Source organism: Schistocerca cancellata, chromosome 1, assembly GCF_023864275.1.
Source record: "Schistocerca cancellata isolate TAMUIC-IGC-003103 chromosome 1, iqSchCanc2.1, whole genome shotgun sequence".
NCBI classification, from domain to species: Eukaryota; Metazoa; Arthropoda; class Insecta; order Orthoptera; family Acrididae; genus Schistocerca; species Schistocerca cancellata.
In genome coordinates, this window is record NC_064626.1 from 861,921,204 (window position 1) to 861,943,477 (window position 22,274).

Here is a 22,274-nt window from a genome sequence, read left to right on the forward strand (position 1 = left end):
AATAAACTGGAGATGCACTTTTACTACAAATTGTTATTGCTTAAGGATCACATCGCCAAACATGGCATGCCCGATTGTACACTGTTAAAGCTCGGCTGCTTTGGTTTTCCATTCTTTCCTCCCTTGTGGTGCTCACACCAGGGTCGTTCAAAAGACTGCCGGTAAAAAACCCGTAGCTGATTCCCCACCTTTATATTTCATTTTGTTTAAATTAATTACGTGTTCTAATAGCCTTAGAATGTTACAGTCAGTACTTTAAACTTACATTCATTTCTGTGTTTTATTTTTTCATAAAATTATTAATTTTTCGCAAAATACTCTCTCCTTCCAGTGAATGTTTATCACAGACATTACACATGTGCTTATTGACATAATTATAGAGGTTTCCGTAACACTAATCTTTTAGTATAAGATCAGTCATTTTACTCTGTTGATTTTATTTCGATACTGTTCAAATAAATAAAAAAATTTTGATATTGCAGTTTGATTTTAATTGCATCATCATAGACTGAAGCAGATATATCGGCCACACCTAGATGGTCTTTGATGTCTCAGCAGTACCAATTGGCATGTGGACTGCTCTACTTTGCTAAGGCCATGCGAAGCATTGGTCCAGTCCCGTCTAGGTTACGGAAGGCTTGCATATGGCTCAGTGTCACCTTCAATGTCACAGATTCTGGACCCATACACTGTTGCGGGGTACAACTTCCAACAATGGCCTTTCTGACTAGCCCCACGATCAGCCTCCTAGCGGAGATAGGATTTCTACCATTGTGGGTTCTGTGCCAACAACAGCATAATTGCTTATGCATTCCACATCTGCTGCTCCCCAGAGCAGCCGAACTACGATCTTTTCTTTCCAGGTACAGAGACCCCCCCCCCCCCACACACACACACACAGCAGCCCAGGTTGCGGCTTACGATCGCCATCTGCAACCGCTCCTTTTCTTCATATCTCCATTACCTCTTCTCTGGCTTGCTCTCACAAACCTCTGTAGTGCATCCCCAGTCCACAGCTCTGTCTTGACCTACAAGTCTGTAAGACTTGGCTGCATGTGAGGCATTCCACCGCCAACTGTGCTCCATTCTTAGTGTGTTTCAGGGTTCAGAAGTAGTGTATACAGTTGCTGGTTCACGAGCATTGCTTATATTCGTGCAGGATGTAATGAACTCCACTCCTTGGTGGATGGCTGGAGTGTTTTCACTGTGTTGTTGGTACCCATCTATTGTGCTGTTGAGTGTATCCGTTCCTTCACTGGTGAGTCCTTCCTTATCTGGAATGACTCCTTGAGTGGTTTTCAAACTCTATAGACCAGTGTTACCCTCGCCATCCCATGATTCTGACTATCCAGGATTCCCTTTCTGGTTTTAAATAGTGTGAATAGTCAGTGGTCTCTGTCTGGACCCCGAGTCATAGTGGTATCCCAAGGAATGAACTGTGGCAAATTGGCTTATGGCAAGCTGCCTCATAAGATCTATATTCTAGTACCAGACTTTCAGTTAGTATTATGCCGCCAAGTTCTAACAATTTTGAATATGGAATGGCATATTCTAACTTCGCCAAAGAAACTATGGATGATAATGGAGACCAAAAATTTGTGGAGGTTCCCATATGGGCCTCTCACAAGGTCTCCCATCATCCTTTGCGGCTCCCCATTGGCCATTCTTGGGTGACTCCTGGTCAACTCCTCCATCATGAGGATATGCCTCACTGGCATTATGGTGCCTGTTTGATAGTGGTCCACATTTTGCTGGGTTGTGACATAACCTATTTGCTATTCGGTAGACTCGTATAATCTTCCTGACTTGCTATGGCTGGTGTTAGCAGATGGAGTTAGCAGACAATGCCTCAGCATCTGACCTGGTTTTATGGTTTATTAGTGAAAGGGGTTTCTATCACTCTCTCTATGGGAGGGCGCCTCGGCCTTGTTTGCCCATTTAGAAGTTGACAATGCTCTGTTCCGATTGGTCAATGGCTATTTGGGCTTGTTGGTGTATCCCAGACCTCGTCCTACCCTTTCTTTCGCCCTTCTTCTATTTCTCGCATTTTCTGTTGGACTCTGTTCTTCAGTGTTTTCCTGTGCTTCTCTCGCCTTGTTCATGTCGGCAGTCTGTACTGTGTGTTGTTGGGTGGGGTGCTTCGTGTAAGTGGTGGGGGTTATGTCCCTCATCACAGTTTCTGCCTTTCAGTGCCTCCAGCTGTTTCCTGGATGGGGCACCTCGCCCACTCTGTTCCTTTCTCTAAGCATTGCTGATCTTAAGCAGACCTTGAGGTTTTCTCCCTCATGTTTTATGCACTAGGTGTTTCTTGGGTTTGGAGGGTTATAGACTTGCTTATTCTGGGTGGGAGGGACTGATGGCCTTGTAGTTTGGTCCCTTTAACCCTAAACCAACCAACTGTACAACTGCCACGTGTCCCTCACTTCATTTGTAGCTAGCAAAGTGGCTGCCTCCCTCCAAGCTGCTAGCTATCCATCCCAACCCCTCTTCCAGCCTTCTTCTCCTTCTACCCACCCCACTCCACATCACCCTACCTGACACAACCCCCACTCACTCAGCCCATCTGCCAGAAACATTTTTAATATCCTCTTGTGCTCCGATTAATTCTTAAACAGAATTTAACAGTTGTGTGGGTTACAGCCACAACAAATTTTACTTGGCCACCTCTGAAAGAAACCTAAAACGTCAAACCCTAATGACAACTTACTGTTGGACATAATGCATTGTTAACAGTAAGCAGCAGTTTACAATAGTGAATGCTCCGCACTACCTTCAGTGCAGTTATCAGTATGCTGTGCTCAAACATGTGAATTCCACCCAATGAAGTGCGCATGTTCTAGCTTTGTAAAGGAGTGATTCCAAGAGCTAACAAGTTTTCTTTCTATTTCTGTGTGCCTGTTGATGACCTAACACTTCTGCATTTCTTCCACCTATGCTCAAAACATTTCAGTGTGCCATTTTTGTGTGAGGCTGCACAGTGGCTGAGCTGGTTTTGATTTCCAGCTGAACTCAAACATATGCCTGTAGAAAGCCGCTTGTTTACTTTTATTGAGTTAATGAATTTTATGTAACTTGGACACTGTAAGGATCAAGTCAAGAAACTGTTGTGCACTAATGTGTTAATGTGTTATGACAAGTGTGTTCTCAGTAATCCACACAATTTCATTTATTTTCTATTGATGTATAAGAGGAGAAAAAAGATGAACAAAGAAAATGGAAACAAACTGGTAATTGAAGCAGTGATACTTCAAAATTTAAATTCAAATGATGTAGAAAGAAATTCATGAGAGAGCATGCAGAAATTGGAAGTTAAAAATAAGATCCCACAAATAGAGAGAGCAAAGTATTTTTTATAAGCCAAGTGCTGGCCGGGGTGGCCGAGCGGTTCTAGGCGCTACAGTCTGGAATCACGTGACCGCTACGGTCACAGGTTCGAATCCTGCCTTGGGCATGGATGTGTGTGTGATGTCCTTAGGTTAGTTAGGTTTAAGTTCTAGGGGACTGATGACCTTGGAAGTTAAGTCCCATAGTGCTCAGAGTCATTTGAACCATTAGAAGCAAAGTTCCACCTCTCGAATTATGTATAACTTAAATTTCATGCCTCTAAAGCACTGCTACATGTCAGCCTTTGAGCTGTTTCATTCTCATACATGTCTGATAAACTTAAGGAATCCATTCTGTGACTGAAACTGTTTTGAGGTGTAACCTTTTGGGCTGTAGTTCTAAACTCAAACAAAATGATCCAGAGTGAAAGTTTCACTCTTCAGTGGTGTGTTTGCCTGTAAGGAGGCTTCATTAAGAATTCAAATTGTGAGCCACACTGGAACCTTTACTGCGCATGTGGCATTTTGTCAGCTCTTAAGGATTGTTTGTTTTGTTCAGCATGCTCATCTTGGAACCAAATTGAAGTTAATCATGTGGGATTACACTGACTATAGCAAGTGTTCATGTAATATAGAACATACAAAAAAAAAAAAAGGAAATATTCGTCATTTATTTTCTAAGGAGCAATCATTTTGATTGCATCCTCTAACACAGTTGATTATAAGGAACAATATATATTAATTAATAGGTACTCTGTAATGCCATAAAATTCCTTTTCCCTTGTGTAGTCGAAGAGTTTAGACAAAAGGCATCCACAGCTGTTGTCAGTGTTATTTAGTAGCAGCCTTTGTTGTATCAAAAAGGAAAAAAGAGAAGAAAAAGCTTATTGTAACTCCAGGCATACAATGATTTTTTTTTTAATACAGCTGTAGCTGCTATTAATAACATTTGCACATGGTTATGCAAGCTTGATTTGTGATTGCGTGTTCAGCTGCAGAATGAAAGGTTCGTTTTGCAAACTACTCGCATGTTGTGACTAAGCAAGTTTGCCGCTATATCCCTTCTCTCAAGGTGATATTCAAAATAAAGGAGAGAGGTAGTGACAAAATTGAAGATGGGAAGATGCACCACGAGTCTTATTTGTATAACTGTCAGTCAGATAATTGTCTGCAAAACCAGATTAGAGTTCTGGTTGGTCACACAGCTTTAATTTGTGAGGAAGTTTCAAGCCACTGCCACTTCACTTATGTTCGTAACCACTTAAACAGTTCCCTTTTAGTCTTGTTGAAGGAATAATCAGTAATTTGTATCGGGGCCCACTTGGCTTGGTTTGCAGATAATGTTCCTCTGCAGTTGCATACACTTTTTACAGTATATTTTGTAACCTTAAACAGAAATATTTAAAGACCATTAAAGTTTTTATTTCAACAGTTTTATCTCATTACAACAATTTGCTTTTGCATCTGGTGGAGTACCTTACTGTAAGTTATCTTTTTTTATATTGCCTTGCTTATAAAGTCATTAGAAATAGACGTGGTTTGCACACAGCTCTGTGTGTTGGAAGGTTGGTTGTGATAGACAGTGAGGCTGAGAAGCATGACCTGGTTCCAAAAAAGATAGTTTTTTTGTTTGATGAGCTCTTACAGCTTTGTGTACAAAGAGTGCACCGAGTTACTTTTTGTGACTGAGTGTGCCCAACAGTTGTAGTGTTTCATTAAAGAGTGTGAATTGGAACAGATTACCTTATGTTATTAATGTAATTGCACTTCTGTTTTTAATTTTAAAAGAATATTACTCATTTTTGTAGGAACTTCAACATTTTGCTACATTCTTTGAAACATTTTTTCCCTCTCTTTTCCAGGTGACATTTCGCACTCGTATTTATCACTGTAATATTAATAGCCAGGGGGTTATCTGCTTAGATATATTGAAGGACAACTGGTCACCTGCTCTTACAATATCAAAAGTATTACTATCCATTTGTTCACTGCTTACTGACTGCAACCCAGGTAAGTTTAAAAGCGAATTTTAATTCTTTACATTTTGAAATGCAGTATGTCCTCTCTGTGATAACTAGTTTAAGCTTTTAGACTACCGTCATGTTTCCTTTGTTTAATACATTTGTAGACAATTTTGAAATTGAATATGTACCTGAGAATGAGAATTTCCATGTAATATGCTATAATAGTCATTTTTAAGACGGGCATGAAATTCACAAAGTAAAACCTACAGATTACATTTACATTGTAGAGTACATCAGGCAGTATATAAATGATTGTTCTCGTCTCATTTTGAAGTATCTGAAATATTAAGTACAATGTGATTCAGTAATATGGAATTGGTAGCAGAGATCATCTTTACAGAAGGGGAGAAATGAAATGAGAAAAAAAGCATAGAAAGTTGAAGGATGCCAGTTACAAGTTTTATGGACGGTGGCCCAAAAGACACTTTAGGATACAGAAAGGTATAGGTAATGGTGTGAACACCATTATGTAGTTCCTTATGTGTACCTCTACAGTTTAATTCTTTAATTCCTTCAGTGTTAGTGCAGTAGGGGGGATGGGGTACATGCATGATGTGTGCAGACACAGGAGGAGCTGGTCAGAGTTAACAAACAGCTGAAGATGTTGCTGATAATGCTCAGTTTTCTGAAGGCTTCTGTCTTGGGGTGTAGCAGTGGCAGAGAAACTGATACGTTACATAGGACACCTTGGACACCACTTCTTTTGCCCAACTGTCCGGTCTCACCCATTCCCCCTGTGAGTTGACAAATGGCAGTCCTTCACCAGTCTGTGCAGGTATATGGTGGGATGGATTAGCTATTTATTGGTAGCTTCAATGTCAGGCATGTTATGGAATCACTTAGGAAAGTAGCTTCCAGAACTGAGAAAAGCCAAACATGTGCTTTGTATGTCTGCTCATGTGTGTGTGGGGGGGGGGGGGGGGGGGCACATCTGAAATGTTCAGGCAGTCCTGCCAGCAGCTATACAGTGTGCGAGTTGGAGGTTCTGTTTGCTCCAATGATGCCTTTTGGTTGGGGTCTGAGACCGACCTCAGTTTGTATGGGGGAGGGCGAGTGGTGACGACTGCTGGCCTTGTTTGTGGGGTCCCAGTAGAGCTTAGAATTTGCAGTGTCAGTCCCAGTATTGATCAGGGCTTTTTGGTTTGGAACTGGTGAAAGGTCTGAGCCAGACACTCCATTGATTCTGTGACTATCTTGGTTACAGATGTCTGTACCTGTGTTGTACGTGGGGAGTTTTATGAATCACCTAGATAAAGTCATGAGTGCATTATAGAGGAAGCAGCAATTTGGTTAGCAGATTACTGAGAGTGCAATTCCCCATCCCCCCCCCCCCCCTTACATTAATACTTGTTCCCTAGATCATGGAAACATTATTTCATAATGCTGTGGAAAGTGTTAGTTTAACATTAATTTTCTTTACGTAATATAATTTTTTTTTCAATTACTACCTCATATCTCAAAATTCATCCATTGAGTAGGAGGAATTGCCATTCAGAATTTTTTTTTAAGTGTCAACTTTTAATGCTACGCGGTAGATGACAAGAGATTTTTGTGGCATCAGAAGTCACCCCTTTCTGTGCCAAGTCAGATTTAACCCTTCCAGGGAGCTGTTGCACTCAAATTATGCTCGTGATTGAGAGCCAGATGAAACCCGTAGTAGAAAGATTTTTAAATATCTAATGAGGTATATGGAATGTACATCAAAAATATATGTTAATTTCATAAGAGGGGAAGTGTTCTTTACAGTCAATAAAAATATTGCAGCTTCTGAGGTCGAAATTGCAAAGTTATATAGAAACAAGTAAGTGGCCTAGGTGAATCAATTCAATCATCAGTTGCTTTCATCAGCCATCCGTTGAAGTCGTAATAATTATAGAATGATTCAAAGAAATTCTACACACAGTAGCATGGAAGTACCCTGATCAAGCAGTATTAGTTGCAGGCAATAGCATAGCTATTGTGTGTAAACTGGGATATCAATGGATTTGTTGCAGGTGGTATGGGCAGTAGTTCTGAACACAGTTTTCCAAAATCTCTTGAGGATCTAGTTCAACAACCCACATCCAATGAGAAAATTTTTGACCTTCTAGCCTGATTTTATTGACATTGTATTATAGAGGCTGAGCTTAATAATCATGATTTCATCATAGGGACAATGACTACTTTTATTTTTTTATTTATTTACATGTCTACTAGTTCTGTAGGACCAAATTGAGGAGCAAATCTTAAAGGCCGTGGGAAGTATCAGTACATTAAATTACAATATAAAAGTAATAACAGATAAAAGAAAATGTTTATGAACCCAAAAAAAGTCTAGCCATTAGTTTGAGTAAAAACAATCAACAATATAATGTAGGAATCAGCTTACAAGTAACGTCTCAACAGAATAGGAGGAGTGACTCACGAGGAAACTCTCCAGTTTCAGTTTGAAAGTGCCTGGTTTACTGCTAAAATTTTTGAATTCTTGTGGTAGCTTATTGAAAATGGACGCAGCAGTATACTGCACGCCTTTCTGTACAAGAGTTAAGGAAGTGCAATACAAATGCAGATGAGATTTGTGCCTAGTATTAACTGAGTGAAACTGCTAATTCTTGGGGATAAGTTTATATTGTTAACAAGGAATAAGTTGATATTGTTAACAAGAGACAACAGTAAAGAATATATATATTGAGAGTTCAGTGTCAAAATACCTATATTGAGAGTTCAGTGTCAAAATACCCAGACTAGTGAACAGGAGTCCACAAGAGGTTCGCAGACTTCTGCCACTTTATTGCACTAGCTGCCTGTTTCAGAGCCAAAAATATCCTTGGAGAATGGGAAGAATTATCCCAAAATAGAATACCATATGACATAAGCAAATGAAAATAAGCAAAGTAAACTAATTTTCGTGTTGAACAATCACTTTATTTCAGATACTGTTTGAATAGTAAAAGTGGCACCATTAAGTTTTGGAACAGGATCCTGAACATGGGCTTTCCACAACAGTTTACTATCTATCTGAACACCTAGAAATTTGAACTGTTCAGTTTCACTAAACATATGCTAATTCTGTGGAGTTAAAATGTTGGTTTTTGTTGAATTGTGTGTTAGAAACTAAAAACTGAATCACTGTGATTTAGTGTTAGTTTATTTACTACAAGCCTTCAACTTAGATCATGAACTGCACTATTTGAAACAGAGCCAGTGTTGCACATAACATCCTTTACTACCAAGGTAGTGTCCTCAGCAAACAGAAATATTTTAAAATTACCTGTAGTACTAGGAAGGCATTTCATTTATATAAATAAGGAACAGGAGTAGTCCCAACACAGATCCCTAGTGCCCCCCCCCCCCCTGCATTTGATTGTGCCTTGTGCCACACTCAGACCCCAAATCACAGCCACACAGCCATTCTCAACACTGTGAGCAGTGACCTTTTGCTGTCTTTTGTTAAAGTAAGAGGTGAATCAATTGTGAGCTACTCACCATATTCTGTAATGGTCCAACTTCAGGAGCAATATTTTTATGATCAACTAAATCAAACACCTTGGTTAAATCAAAAAATATGCCTGGTATTTGAAACCTTCTGTTTAATCCATCCAGAACCTCATGGAGAAAAGAGACTGTAGCATTTTCAGTTGTTAAACCTCTTCTAAAGCCAAACTGTACATTTGATAGCAAATTAGGTGATATAAAAGGATCAATTATCCTTACTTACACAGCCTTTACAGTAACTAGCAGAACTGATGGCATAGAAATACAGGGTGTTTCAAAAATGACCGGTATATTTGAAACGGCAATAAAAACTAAACGAGCAGCGATAGAAATACTTCGTTTGTTGCAATATGCTTGAGACAACAGTACATTTTCAGGCAGACAAACTTTCGAAATTACAGTAGTTACAATTTTCAACAACAGATGGCGCTGTGGTCTGGGAAACTCAATAGTACAATATTTTCCACATATCCACCATGCGTAGCAATAATATGGCGTAGTGTCTGAATGAAATTACCCGAAACCTTTGACAACGTGTCTGGCGGAATGGCTTCACATGCAGATGAGATGTACTGCTTCAGCTGTTCAATTGTTTCTGGATTCTGACAGTACACCTGGTCTTTCAAGTGTCCCCACAGAAAGAAGTCACAGGGGTTCATGTCTGGCGAATAGGGAGGCCAATCCACGCCGCCTCCTGTATGTTTCGGATAGCCCAAAGCAATCACACGATCATCGAAATATTCATTCAGGAAATTAAAGACGTCGGCCGTGCGATGTGGCTGGGCACCATCTTGCATAAACCACGAGGTGTTCGCAGTGTCGTCTAAGGCAGTTTGTACGGCCACAAATTCACGAAGAATGTCCAGATAGCGTGATGCAGTAATCATTTCGGATCTGAAAAATGGGCCGATGATTCCTTTGGAAGAAATGGCGGCCCAGACCAGTACTTTTTGAGGATGCAGGGACGATGGGACTGCAACATGGGGCTTTTCGGTTCCCCATATGCGCCAGTTCTGTTTATTGACGAAGCCGTCCAGGTAAAAATAAACTTCGTCAGTAAACCAAATGCTGCCCACATGCATATCGCCGTCATCAATCCTGTGCACTATATCGTTAGCGAATGTCTCTCGTGCAGCAATGGTAGCGGCGCTGAGGGGTTGCCGCGTTTGAATTTTGTATGGATAGAGATGTAAACTCTGGAGCATGAGACGATACGTGGACGTTGGCGTCATTTGGACCGCAGCTGCAACACGGCGAACGGAAACCCGAGGCGGCTGTTGGATCACCTGCTGCACTAGCTGCGCGTTGCCCTCTGTGGTTGCCGTACACGGTCACCCGACCTTTCCAGCACGTTCATCCGTCACGTTCCCAGTCCATTGAAATTTTTCAAACAGATCCTTTATTGTATCGCTTTTCGGTCCTTTGGTTACATTAAACCTCCATTGAAAACTTCGTCTTGTTGCAACAACACTGTGTTCTAGGCGGTGGAATTCCAACACCAGAAAAATCCTCTGTTCTAAGGAATAAACCATGTTGTCTACAGCACACTTGCACGTTGTGAACAGCACACGCTTACAGCAGAAAGACGACGTACAGAATGGCGCACCCACAGACTGCGTTGTCTTCTATATCTTTCACATCACTTGCAGCGCCATCTGTTGTTGAAAATTGTAACTACTGTAATTTCGAAAGTGTGTCCGCCTGAAAATGTACTGTTGTCCCAAGCATATTGCAACAAACGGTGTATTTCTATCGCTGCTCGTTTAGTTTTTATTGCCGTTTCAAATATACCGGTCATTTTTGAAACACCCTGTAGATCTAAAATTGTCTACTTTATCCCTTTGTCTTTTTTCGTAAAGCAGCTTTACTACTGAATACTTTTAATTATTCAGGAAACTGACCATTATTAAAGTAAAAATTACAAAGATGGCTAAGTACAAGACTAACATGTGCAGCACAGTACTTTACTATTCAGGTAGGCACTCCATCATATCCATGAGAGTCCTTAGTCTTCAATACTTTAATTATTGACTCAATCTACCCCTTGTCACCATCACAGAAGAGTATTTCAGACATCGATCTCGGAAAGGCATATCTTATACATAACTTTTATAACTTAAAACCTTACTTCCTGAATTGTACACCATTTTTTTCTGAAGTCCTTGAAAAGTGTAAAAGCGGGGTTTCACTGTAAGTTCAAAGGTCCGAGTGGAATCCCAGTTCAGTTTTACAGAGACTACACTTTGACATTGGTCCCTTACATACTGAGCTTTCATTTATCACGAATATCTCATCCAACATAGCCTCGAGTGATTAGTAAAATGCATTGGTGACTCCCATATATAAGAAGACAAGAAGAATGGACCACAAAATTATGGACCAATATCCTTAACATTGGTTTGCTGCAGAGTTTTGAAGCATATTCTAAGATCAAATATAATAGATTTCCTGGCAAGAGAAAAACTTCTGTCCAAAATCAGTATGGATTTAGAAAGCACTGCTCGTGTGAAACTGTTTGCCTTTTTGTTGCATGATATTTTGTGAACCGTGGATGATACAAAATAGGCAGATTCCTTGTTCCTAGATTATCAAGAAATGTTTGGCACTGTGAAGATCTGAGCACATGGAATAGGTTCCCAGGTGCGTGAGTGGCTTGAAGACTTTGTAAGGAATACAGCCCAGTATGTTATCCTGAATGGCGAGTGTTCATCAAACATAAAGGTATCATCAGGAGTGTGATAGGACCACTCTTGTTCTCCATATAAATTACCGATCTAACTAAAAGGCTGAGAAGCAGTCTGTAGGTGATGACGCTATAGTGTGCGGAAGTATAATCGTTGGCTGACTGGGAAGATACAGGGTGATGTAGATGGAATTTATATTTGCTTTGATTAATGCCAGGTTGTTCTAAATATAGAAAAATGTAAGTTAATGCACGTGAGGAGGAAAAACAATCCCGTGGTGTTTGAATACAGCATTGACTGACACGGTCATATAATTACCTATCTAGATGTAACATTGGAAAACAGTATGAAATGGAATGAGTAGTAGGAAAAGTTAGTGGTCATCTCCAGTTTATTGGGAGAATTTTAGGAAAGTTTATCTGTGGTGACAGGAGACCACTTTTAGATCACCAGTGCGACTCATTCATGAGTACTTCTCAAGTGCTTGGGATCCCCTCCAGGTCAGATTAAAAGAAGACATCAAAGCAGTTCAGAGGCATGTTGTTAGAGTTGTCCCCAGTATTTTTTATCAATGCACAAGTGTTATAGAGAGGCTTCTTGGACAGATGGGGAATCCTTGATGGGAAGACAGTGTTCTTTTCACAAAACACTATTGAGAAAATTTAGAGAACAGTTATTTTCAGCTGACTGCAGGAACGTTCTACATGGCATCACCAAACTGGTCACTTACATGCCAGTCATGATGTTTATTATTATTGCCAAGCTAAAAGCTTTATTTGGTACTTAAAAATTGCATTTGATTCTGGAAAACCAATTGGAATTAAAAATGCTCAGATGCAGTAACAATTCACGTATAATTCATGAACACCTTTCAGCACATCAGGCAGTGTTTTTATGTGTACGGTATGAATCAAAACTCATCCGTCAACAAGAAATATTTTTCAGTGTCAAGGATCACACTTTATTAATAATTATAGTACAAAGCAATATCTCCAGTTACAGTTAAATTTTCTTAAATTTTCAGCAAGTACACCAAGTCCTTTCATCCATACATGTATTTTTTCATCATTAGAAACTTTTCTACAAGAGCGTGTATACAATGTAAATGGCATATTTCTATAAACATAACTAGTTCTACATTGAGTCTTAGGATCAATTCCACAATGCCAGGTCTTGTAGGTGATGACATCTCTGTCGACAAAAGATTCAAGTCCAGGAAGGGACGTGTTTTCACAACAAACTATGGCTAGTGAAATGTTGTTGTTGCGGTCTTCAGTCCTGAGACTGGTTTGATGCACCTCTCCATGCTACTCTATCCTGTGCAAGCTTCTTCATCTCCCAGTACCTACCGCAGCCTACATCCTTCTGAATCTGCTTAGTGTATTCATCTCTTGGTCTCCCTGTTCGATTTTTACCCTCCACGCTGCCCTCCAATACTAAATTGGTGATCCCTCAATGAAATACTTGAAAGAAATCATGTAATTGTATGAAGATTGCATTTAATTGGTGATTTTTGTACCGTGAGTATATTTGCTTTGAATGTTTGTCTAACAAGTACCATTCATCTAGCTGTTCAAAGGAAATTGAGGACATTAACAGAGTGGTCGAAAGAACAATTGTAAAGTGACCAGCATTAAAATTTTTAATTCTTTAATAACTGCAGTCATTGGAGAAATTTATGTGCCATTCTTTATTCCTTATTGATTTACTCACTGTATTAACCTCTCTGTTTCTACCACTTTGAAAACAATCAAAACAAAAAAATATATTTAAAAAATGCGTACTGGATTTGGCAATCGCACACGGGTTTTGTGCTCCACAGCCAGATGCCTTGGTCGCTATGCCAGCAGTGCTTTTCTTAAACAGCTTTTACGTTATGGGTATGTGAGTGAGTGTCTTGAAAGTTACTTCCCCTGATTTCTAGAAAAATATGCAATTGCAGACCCCACATACAATGAAGAAAAATGCTCAATTTTCTATTGCCTGTTGATCCTGTAAGTCTCAGGACGTACACGCAGACCAGCCCCCCCATGAACCATGGACTTTGCTGTTGGTGGGATGGCTGGCATGCATTAGTGATACAGATAGCCATATTGTAGGTGCAACTACTCTGTAGCAGTAGCTCTTGAGGCTACATAAATGTATGATTCCTGAAGAGGGGCAGCAGGCTTTTCAGTAGTTGCAGGGACAACAGTCTGGATGAGTGACAGATCTGGCCTTGTAACACCAACCAAAACAGCCTTGTGCTGGTATTGTGAAAGGCTGAACGCAAGGGGAAACTACAATCATAATTTTACCCTCTTGGGTAAAATATTGTGGAGATGAAATAACCCCCTATTAGGATCTCTGGGTGGGGACTACTCAGGAGGATGTCGTCATCAGGAGAAACAAAACGCATTCTACAGAACAGAGCATGAGGTGTTAGCTCCCTTAATCTGGCAGGTAGGTTAGAAACTTTAAAAAGAGGAATGGATAGGTTGAAGTTGGATATGGTGGGGATTAGTAAAGTTTGGTGGCGGCAGAAACAGGACTTCTGGTCAGGTGAACACAGGGTTATAAATACAAAATCAAATAGTGGTAATGTGGGAGTAGGTTTAATAGTAAATAAGAAAGCGTTTAAGTTACTACGAATAGCATAGTGAATGCATTATTGCAGCCAAGATAGACACAAAGCTCACACCCGCCGCAGTAGTAAAAGTTTGTATGCCAGCTAGTTTTGCAGATGATGAAAGAGACTGAAGAAATGTGATGAGGTAAAAGAAATTATTCAGACAATTTAACATTTTGATGGGGGACAGGAATTCAATGGTAGTAAAAAGAAACAATGAAAAAATTGTAAGTTAATGTGGATTGGGTGAAAGGAAAGAAAGAGGAAGCTACGTGGTAGAATTTTGCATAGAACATAATTTAATCATCACTAACACTTGGTTTAAGAATCATGAAAGAAGGTTGCATAAGTGGAAGAGTCGTGGAGACACAGGAAGGTTTGAGATTGATTATATAATGGCGAGACAGAGATTTTGGAACCAGATTTTAAACCGCAAGACATCTCCAGGGGAAGATGTGGATTCTGATCAAAATTTATTGATTATGAACTGTAGATTAAAACTGAAGAAATTGGAAAATGATTGGAAATCAAGTAGATGGGATCAGGATAAGTTGAAAGAACCAGAGGTGTTGCAAGTTTCAGCGGGTGCATTGAGCACCAACTGACTACAACAGGGAAAAGGATTACAGTAGAAGAAGAACCGCACAATAACCCTGGGTTCGGTGTGGGGTGACGAAGGGGTGAAGTGGACTACGGTAGTCGTCGTGGGGTTGTGGACGGCTGTGGCGGGGACGGAGCCTCTCCGTCGTTTCTAGGTCCCTGGTTAAAATACGATACAGTACAATGTCAAATATAAATTTAAGTGTTAGGGAGTCCTTTTCTAAAGGTATTTGTCTGTATTGTAACCAAGTATGGTAGTGAAACATAGACGATAAACAGTTTCGACAAGAAAAGAGTAGAAGCTTTTGAAATATGGTTATACAGAGGAGCGATGAAGATTAGATGGGTAGATCACATAACTAATGAGCAGGCACTGAATAGAATTGGGGAGAAAAGAAGACTAGAAGAAGGATCGGCAGGTAGGACACATTCTGAGACATCGAGAGATCACTATTGGAGGGAAATGTGGGGGTTAAAAATTGTAGAGGGAGACAAGAGATGAATAAAATAAGTTCATTCAGAAGGATGTAGGTTGCAGTAGTTATTCAGAGATGAAGAGGCTTGCACGAGATAGATTGGCATGGAGAGCTGCACCAAACTAGTCATCAGGCTGAAGACCGCAACAACAATGTGAACAGAAGACCGCAGCAACAATTTGAACAAAACAAAAAAAATGCAGTTTTTTCCCAGTTAAAGTGGCAATATACTTTTCCTTGGAGATGCAAAGCTTGTGAATCCTTTGATTGGTAAATGTTTTATACACTGGCTTAGAACCTCCCAGCATTTCAGGGAATGAAGCAAAACAAAAAACATGTTTTGGAAAGATCTTTAATGCGTGGCAGCATGCACACTCCATGTTTTGGTATTACGAAAGTGTAAATATGGGTTTCATCAAATACAGCATGGTTGCTTTCGAAGCACTGAAATCTAGATTGCTATGCATTTTTGGCAGCCAGTCATAGCTTCTCATGCGATCTCGCTAGCCAGTGACCACAGATATTCAGAGCATAGGACATGTGATGTAGTCAGCCAATAGCAACATCACTATTAAGTAGTGTCGACACACAAACAGGAAAAGTTAATAGTTTAAATTAAAATACATACAGTGAAAATTAAGCTTTCACATATAGTATTGGTTGTAAAAATAAAATTTTTTCCGGACATCATTTGGCAGGATCCTAAGAGCACAGCTTAAATTGCTATATGTGATTATTTCTGACAAGCATTATTGTAACTTTCAATATTTATATATAATCTTGATGCTTCATCTTTTTTATTGTTTGTTACCCTTTAAGTTATATTAAATGGAAATGTGGCAGTAAAATTTTAAATAATGGCTAAATGGCTGGTCTTCCATTCACAAAATGTTCTAAGTGCCTGGTCCTCAAAGTGTAAAGTTTTGATAGACACTCCATGCATTAAGATTCATCGCACGTTCTCACGTGTAACATAATTCATCTTATATAAAATGAAATTCACTTTGTAATTCTGTGGCTTGGTGCTAAAAAGGCCAATGTCCAAAATCTCCATTTTCAGCTACAGCTGATTGAAGTTTTGCTGCGCAGTTCTCAATGGAATTAAACTGCAACAAATTGGTGTACTGACATTTTTTTTTCTTTCATTTTATTATTTTATGTACATAGTGGCCCATATATACTTATTTTTAAAAATTACCTATTTCTAATTTTATCAAGGACGTTGACCTTCTTTAAGTATTTTCTTCGTGTTTTAATATAGGACATTGGCCCTTATGTTATTAATACATGACTGCTTCTTACATTGTTACAAATTATTATTACTGAAATACCACATTTATTTGTCACGAAACACACAAATGCGGGCCAATAACAATATTTAGAAAGTATTAGAGCATTATGTAAGAGGAATGAACACACAATTAGAATACTGTATGTCTCATTTTTTTTTTATTTTGTAGTAATATTTCATGTACAACTGCAGATGATACTTTCAAACTGTTCAAGAAACAATGTAGATACAACATGTAAAAACGGTTTAGTTATTACTAGTTTTAAGTAATGGTGTCGTTGATTACAACTTGTTTGTACACATACATTAGAAGTTATAAACAAAGTAGAAATTAGAACTTTATGAGATAAAGAAAGATACTAGGTCAGTTAAAACACACTAGTTCTCCTCGTCTTCGAACTCACAATCAGTGTCATCATCCCCATCGGAGGTGCATGCCAAACTATTGACGAAAGTGGCGTAGTATATCCTGCCACTGCTCCTTATGAACGGCATCAAAGATTCCAGGTGATTTAATTTTTCTTTTGACAGAGGAAGTGGTTGGTTTGATATAGGCTGCAGGCTAGCTTGGTTTTTGCTCCCATGCCGTTTCCCTTTTTTTCTACTTATGTCCAATTCTTTGAATGGTACATTATCTTGAAGAGTGGTTTTGTACAACAACTTGCCATGTGAATCTTCATTAAACGCACATTTAACCCACCTAACACTGTTCCAATACACAGTTTCCGCTTCAGTATTTTCAGTCCTGTGGATGAAGATGTATTTCATGGGGGACTTGAAATCAAAGAACTCCCTTTGCTCCATTTCGAATACAATAAGATTTGGATCACACTGTATGTACCTGATGTTCACCCAATCCCTTGGAATTTCAATGTGGTCTACAGATTTTTTCTTTGCTCTCTCAATAAGGGCATGAATTGTGTCAGCTTCCATATGAGTATGACCTGACTCTATGAATTTATGGTGGATAACAAGTGGATGCCCTTCTTCGTGACGTTTTTGCATGACATAAAGGAACATTGCGCTAACAAAGATGTTTCTTGTTTGACCTGGACAACAGTTGCTGAAGAATATTACTCCCGATACATCTTTGTCTAACACATTGTTTAGGTACTTCATCAGACACGAAGCAATTTCTTGGCTACCACGTTTGGCAATGGTTTCGTCCCAAATGAAGCACATTTTTTGTTTTGGATTAGCTTGATTACATCTTATCTCATATAGTGTGAGATTATAAGTCCAGAGCTGCCTCTTGTAAAAAGATACTCCATTCACTGAAAACGGCGTAGCTAGGCACTTTTGCAAATCGAAGGAAACGACAGCTAGCTTTTTATCCTTCAAAGACAACTTCTTGTCTATATCCTTTTGTTTATACGCAGCTTTAGCAAAGTCAAGGTGTTCATTTTTCAAACTTTCAGCATTTATTCACTCTTCTTCTTGGTCGGTAGATTTAATAATCATATCAAATTCATCACGTTTTGCGCATGTATCATTTTTGGGCTTTTTAAATTGATTGATGAAATTTTTCACAAACATCTGCCTGTAGAAAGACCTACTCTGAGGTATGATGATGATCTCTGTACAAAAGTCCACATATAGTTTTTACATTTTAGAAATTGACAGATTGGGTAAAAGGTACTTTCTTGCTGTATGTGAAAGAGAGTAATGAGATTCAGTGGCAGGAAACGTATGTATATGATCGAGAATAATCTTCCGTGCCTCTTGACACGTTTGGCTGGTTCCCATGCTTTCCCCACAGATCTTCAGCACACATACCTGAGTTCGATTTCCTTTTTTTCTCCGTTACAACTCGGATTTTTTTAAAGTGACGTCAAGTGTATTTAAAAATATTTTTTGAGAAACTGCAGTATGCTCACCAGATTTAGGGAGTGAATAGAGGCGAGTGAATTTTCGCCTACTCTCCAGTTCTCTACCATCTCGTAATGTTTGGCGAGCTTTACCTTTTTCACAAACCAATCCTGCTATGACTTGGTTTTTTGCTTCCTTACTTATTGAGCAAATATAGTTTGTCTTTCAATTTCACTGAATTTTTCGAAACGCTTCAGCCTACATGTACAGGTTGTTTTAAGAGCTTTGGCCTTAACTGTTTTTCCTGTAGCATTTTTATATTCTAACCCTGCATTTCTTCTTTTCTTCCTTATTTCTCTTGCCCACGAATTTGGGTTCCTCGTCCTTTTTCTGGTAATATATCCTTCAGCCTTCTTTCTTCCATGTTTTTTCGTTGTCAATGCATTTTGTTCCTGAAATAAATTGTCCTGTTCATTCTCATCATTATTTAATTCACTCAAAGCATTCATTCCATTTGTTGTGTTGATGACATTCAGTTCATTCGCTTCATTCTGTGATTCACTTCACTGCCTGTATCGCTTGAATTACCTTCCGAGGGAAAATACTCATCAGAGGAAAAGTCATTTACATCACCACAATCAGGTGGTGAGCTGGTGACATTAATCTCATTACTAAGTTGTAAAAATTCTTCGTCAGTGCATGACAGTGCCTGTTGCTGGGGCTCCCGAGATGGACCTGAAGAGAACGCGTATGCTAATAATTTGTTTAAAACACAAATGTACTAACAATTGCTAATTTTATACTGATTATTACAGCATATAGCAAACAAAACTAATGCTTAAGAGTCAAGTGTAATAAAGTAAAGGAATAATACAAGTTTTCATTACCTTGGCTTGTAGTTTCTCTCAAACCCATTTGTAGCAGCTTTTTCTCGCTTGTTGCCATCTCGTAACCTTTGTAACAATGGTCTAACTGGCGTTTAAACAAACACTACAAAGCAATCTCGACAAGCAATTTCAATACAGTGTCAACACACAATTACACAATGATGTCAACACAAGGTTATACAACAATGTCAATACACGTTGTTTGACGGGGGCCAATGTCACAAACACACATGGGTTAAAAGGGCCAATGTGCACTTTGGCCCTTTTATTTATACAAAAATATATTTCAAATTGGCTTAAGTATATATTGACCTTTCTTCCCATTAATGCTATTCTGGCATTCCCTTTGAACATATGCCATAAATGAATCTGTGTATCTCTGTTAATAAAGGAGCTGGACATTGGCCTTTTTTACACCAAAATAATGACCTTACGGACAGTGTCGTAGAGCCAATAACTGAAAAACATTGATTTTGGGCATTGGCCCCTTTAGCACCAAGCCACAGAATTAAGGCTTCTCAAACCACCATTCACAATATTTTCATACAACCTGTTAGAAATTTAAACAGTTGTAACATCACGCTCATCAAAAGCAGTTTTTTGTTTCAAAATATTACATCGTCTTCACCCTAAAGTCTTTGACACATTTGGTGTCAGGAGACGCTTGTGTGTGCACTGTGTTTTGTTCTTGTAAATGGCACATTTTCTTTGCAAGCAAAGCTTTGTTTTGGCATTATTCTCTCATTACATTTCATTGCCGCAGTGTTATTCTGCAATAGCAGGTTAATGTTAAATTCTGTATTAGGATACCAGTTCTTACCAGCCAAAATTACAGAAATTTGACTGAGAACTAAAATGATGAAATATTGCTGGAATTCTAAAAAATTTCTTGAGTTTTTCCTGGATTTCTCGGTTGTCCTTGGGCATATACACCTTGTATTTTGAGATGATTGTGCAGCATGAACTTTAGGACTGGTTTTGTAGGAAAGGGGGAAGGGCAAATATCTTAGAGCATTTCATTTTAGGTTGTACACAAGTGACTTGCTAAATATGTGCCGAGTTGTTTGGCTGTGTCTGAGGCACTCCATCTGTAAGAAAATGTCCTCTCTGCTACTCACAATTTTTAACAAATAAGCTTTCTCCCTTTGGAGAAGCCATGATTTAGTTTACAGATAGTGGTGTGATGTAAGTGTTCAATAAAGTGTCACAACAAAATAATTCCCTTTACGATTACTACCCATTACTATTCCGAGGAAGCAAAAAAAATCTATGAAAATGGTAGAAAATTCTTGGTCTGCTTGTTACCCTAGTAGTATTAGTTGACTGGACTCAGTGCCCTACCATGCCTGTGAAGAAAGTGGAGTTTGGCTGCATAACAATATTGGTCTGGCACTATGAGTCTGTGAGAATCCACATTTCTTCAGGTTAACTCTATCCCTACTTGAGAAAGCGAAATAAACCCAAATGAAATTTTAGAAAATGGTCCCTTATTGTAATTGCACAATTTTTTAAGATTTTTAGAAAATCTTGTTCCTTTCAATGATTAAAACAATCCCCAGTACATTAAATACACACACACACACACACACACACACACACACACACACACACACACACACACACAAATAAATTGTATCATTGTTAGTTTAAAACAATTTGACAAACTGGATTTTTTGACATCCTCGTGGGCTTACTCAATTTTGGATGTACTCTTACCAGCACAATGTTGTTAACTTTATAATTCTTAGAGTGTGTCATTTGGTTGTGTATTTTCTTCTTAAATTCTGCTTTGCCTTCAGTGTTTCTCTCTATTACTTGAACCCTGTTTTCCCATAGCATGTCCAGTATACATTTTCTGAAAATGACGTCTGGTTCCTCTTCTACCAAAATTTCACTTGATGTAAGCGGAGTATACATGTAAGGCATGAGATATAAAAATTGATCAGTGGGTGCTATTCATTGCCTGTGGGTTTATATGGCTTTAATGATTCCTGCATCTGGCAAACAATCGATGAGAGTTTCCCAGAAAGTAATGAATCACATATTTTTTCTTCAACAATTCTTTATTGAACATAATGGGAATTACGCACATGGCAGAATGGTGTTTTACCTACACACCCTATTTTTCCATGTAATCTCCATCCCGTTCTGTGGCCTTCCTCCAGTGCAAAACAAGGGCGTGTATGTCCTGTCAGTACCAGTCCTTGTCCTGGTGACAGACCCAGCGCTTCAGTGTGTGAATCACCTTCTCATCATCCTCAAAGTGTCTTCCACGAATGGCGGCTTCCAATGGCCCAAACAAGTGGAAGTCTGAGAGGGCTAGGTCAGGGCTATAGGGTGGGTGGGGTAACGCTGTCCAACCCATTTTTGCGTTGTGTTCAGCAGTCCTCAGACTTGCGTGGACTGAGCGTTATCGTGTCGCAGCAAAACATCTCCTGGGTTGCTTTGGCACCAAAGTCGCAGGAAGCGCATCTTGAGTTTTGTTGATTTGTTGATATATGCTTCTGAATTAATGGTACCACCTCTTGGCTTCACATCAATGAGAATGACACCTTCACAGTGTAAGAACATGGTGATCCAAGACCTTACTGGTGGAAGCAGTTGATTTGACATTTTTCTTCTGTGGGGTCAGAGAATTCCATCGACTGTCGTTTTCTTTTGGGCTCAAAATTGTGGACCCAGGTTTCATCACTTGACACAATCCGGGACAAGGCGGCCTCCCTCTCTGCTTCAAAACGTTGCAGCAAATCAAGACAAATTGTTTTTTTCTGTTCGATTTGTGGTCCACCGTTAGACACTGCGGGACCCATCTTGCACATACTTCTGAAAAACCTAGAGTGTGGATAATTGCAACCACATTTCCTTTGCTGATTGGCAGATGTAGTGCCAACTGCCGAGTCATAATGTGTGTGTCCAGGCGAATGACATCATCAGCTCGCTGCAACATGCCAGGTGTGACAGCCATGCATGGTCTCCCAGACTGCTGGTCTCTGCCGAAGTGCCTTCTGATGACCTTACCCTCCATGCACAGCAACTTTCTGTACTTCTGTTGACAGCAGATGCTCCATAGACTTTGCAGAAGCGTTGAGAATATTCCC

General features: G+C 39.3%; 1 protein-coding gene across 4 annotated transcripts in view; it reads left to right on the forward strand.

Moving 5' to 3' along the window:
* LOC126189356 (ubiquitin-conjugating enzyme E2-24 kDa) overlaps positions 1-22,274 on the forward strand; it is a 51,907-nt gene that overhangs the window by 23,857 nt on the left and 5,776 nt on the right. For all 4 annotated transcript variants that reach the window (XM_049930936.1, XM_049930937.1, XM_049930938.1 and 1 more), the window contains exon 5: positions 5,186-5,333. In XM_049930936.1, the coding sequence (XP_049786893.1) occupies positions 5,186-5,333 (148 nt within the window). The remainder of the gene's footprint in view (positions 1-5,185; positions 5,334-22,274) is intronic.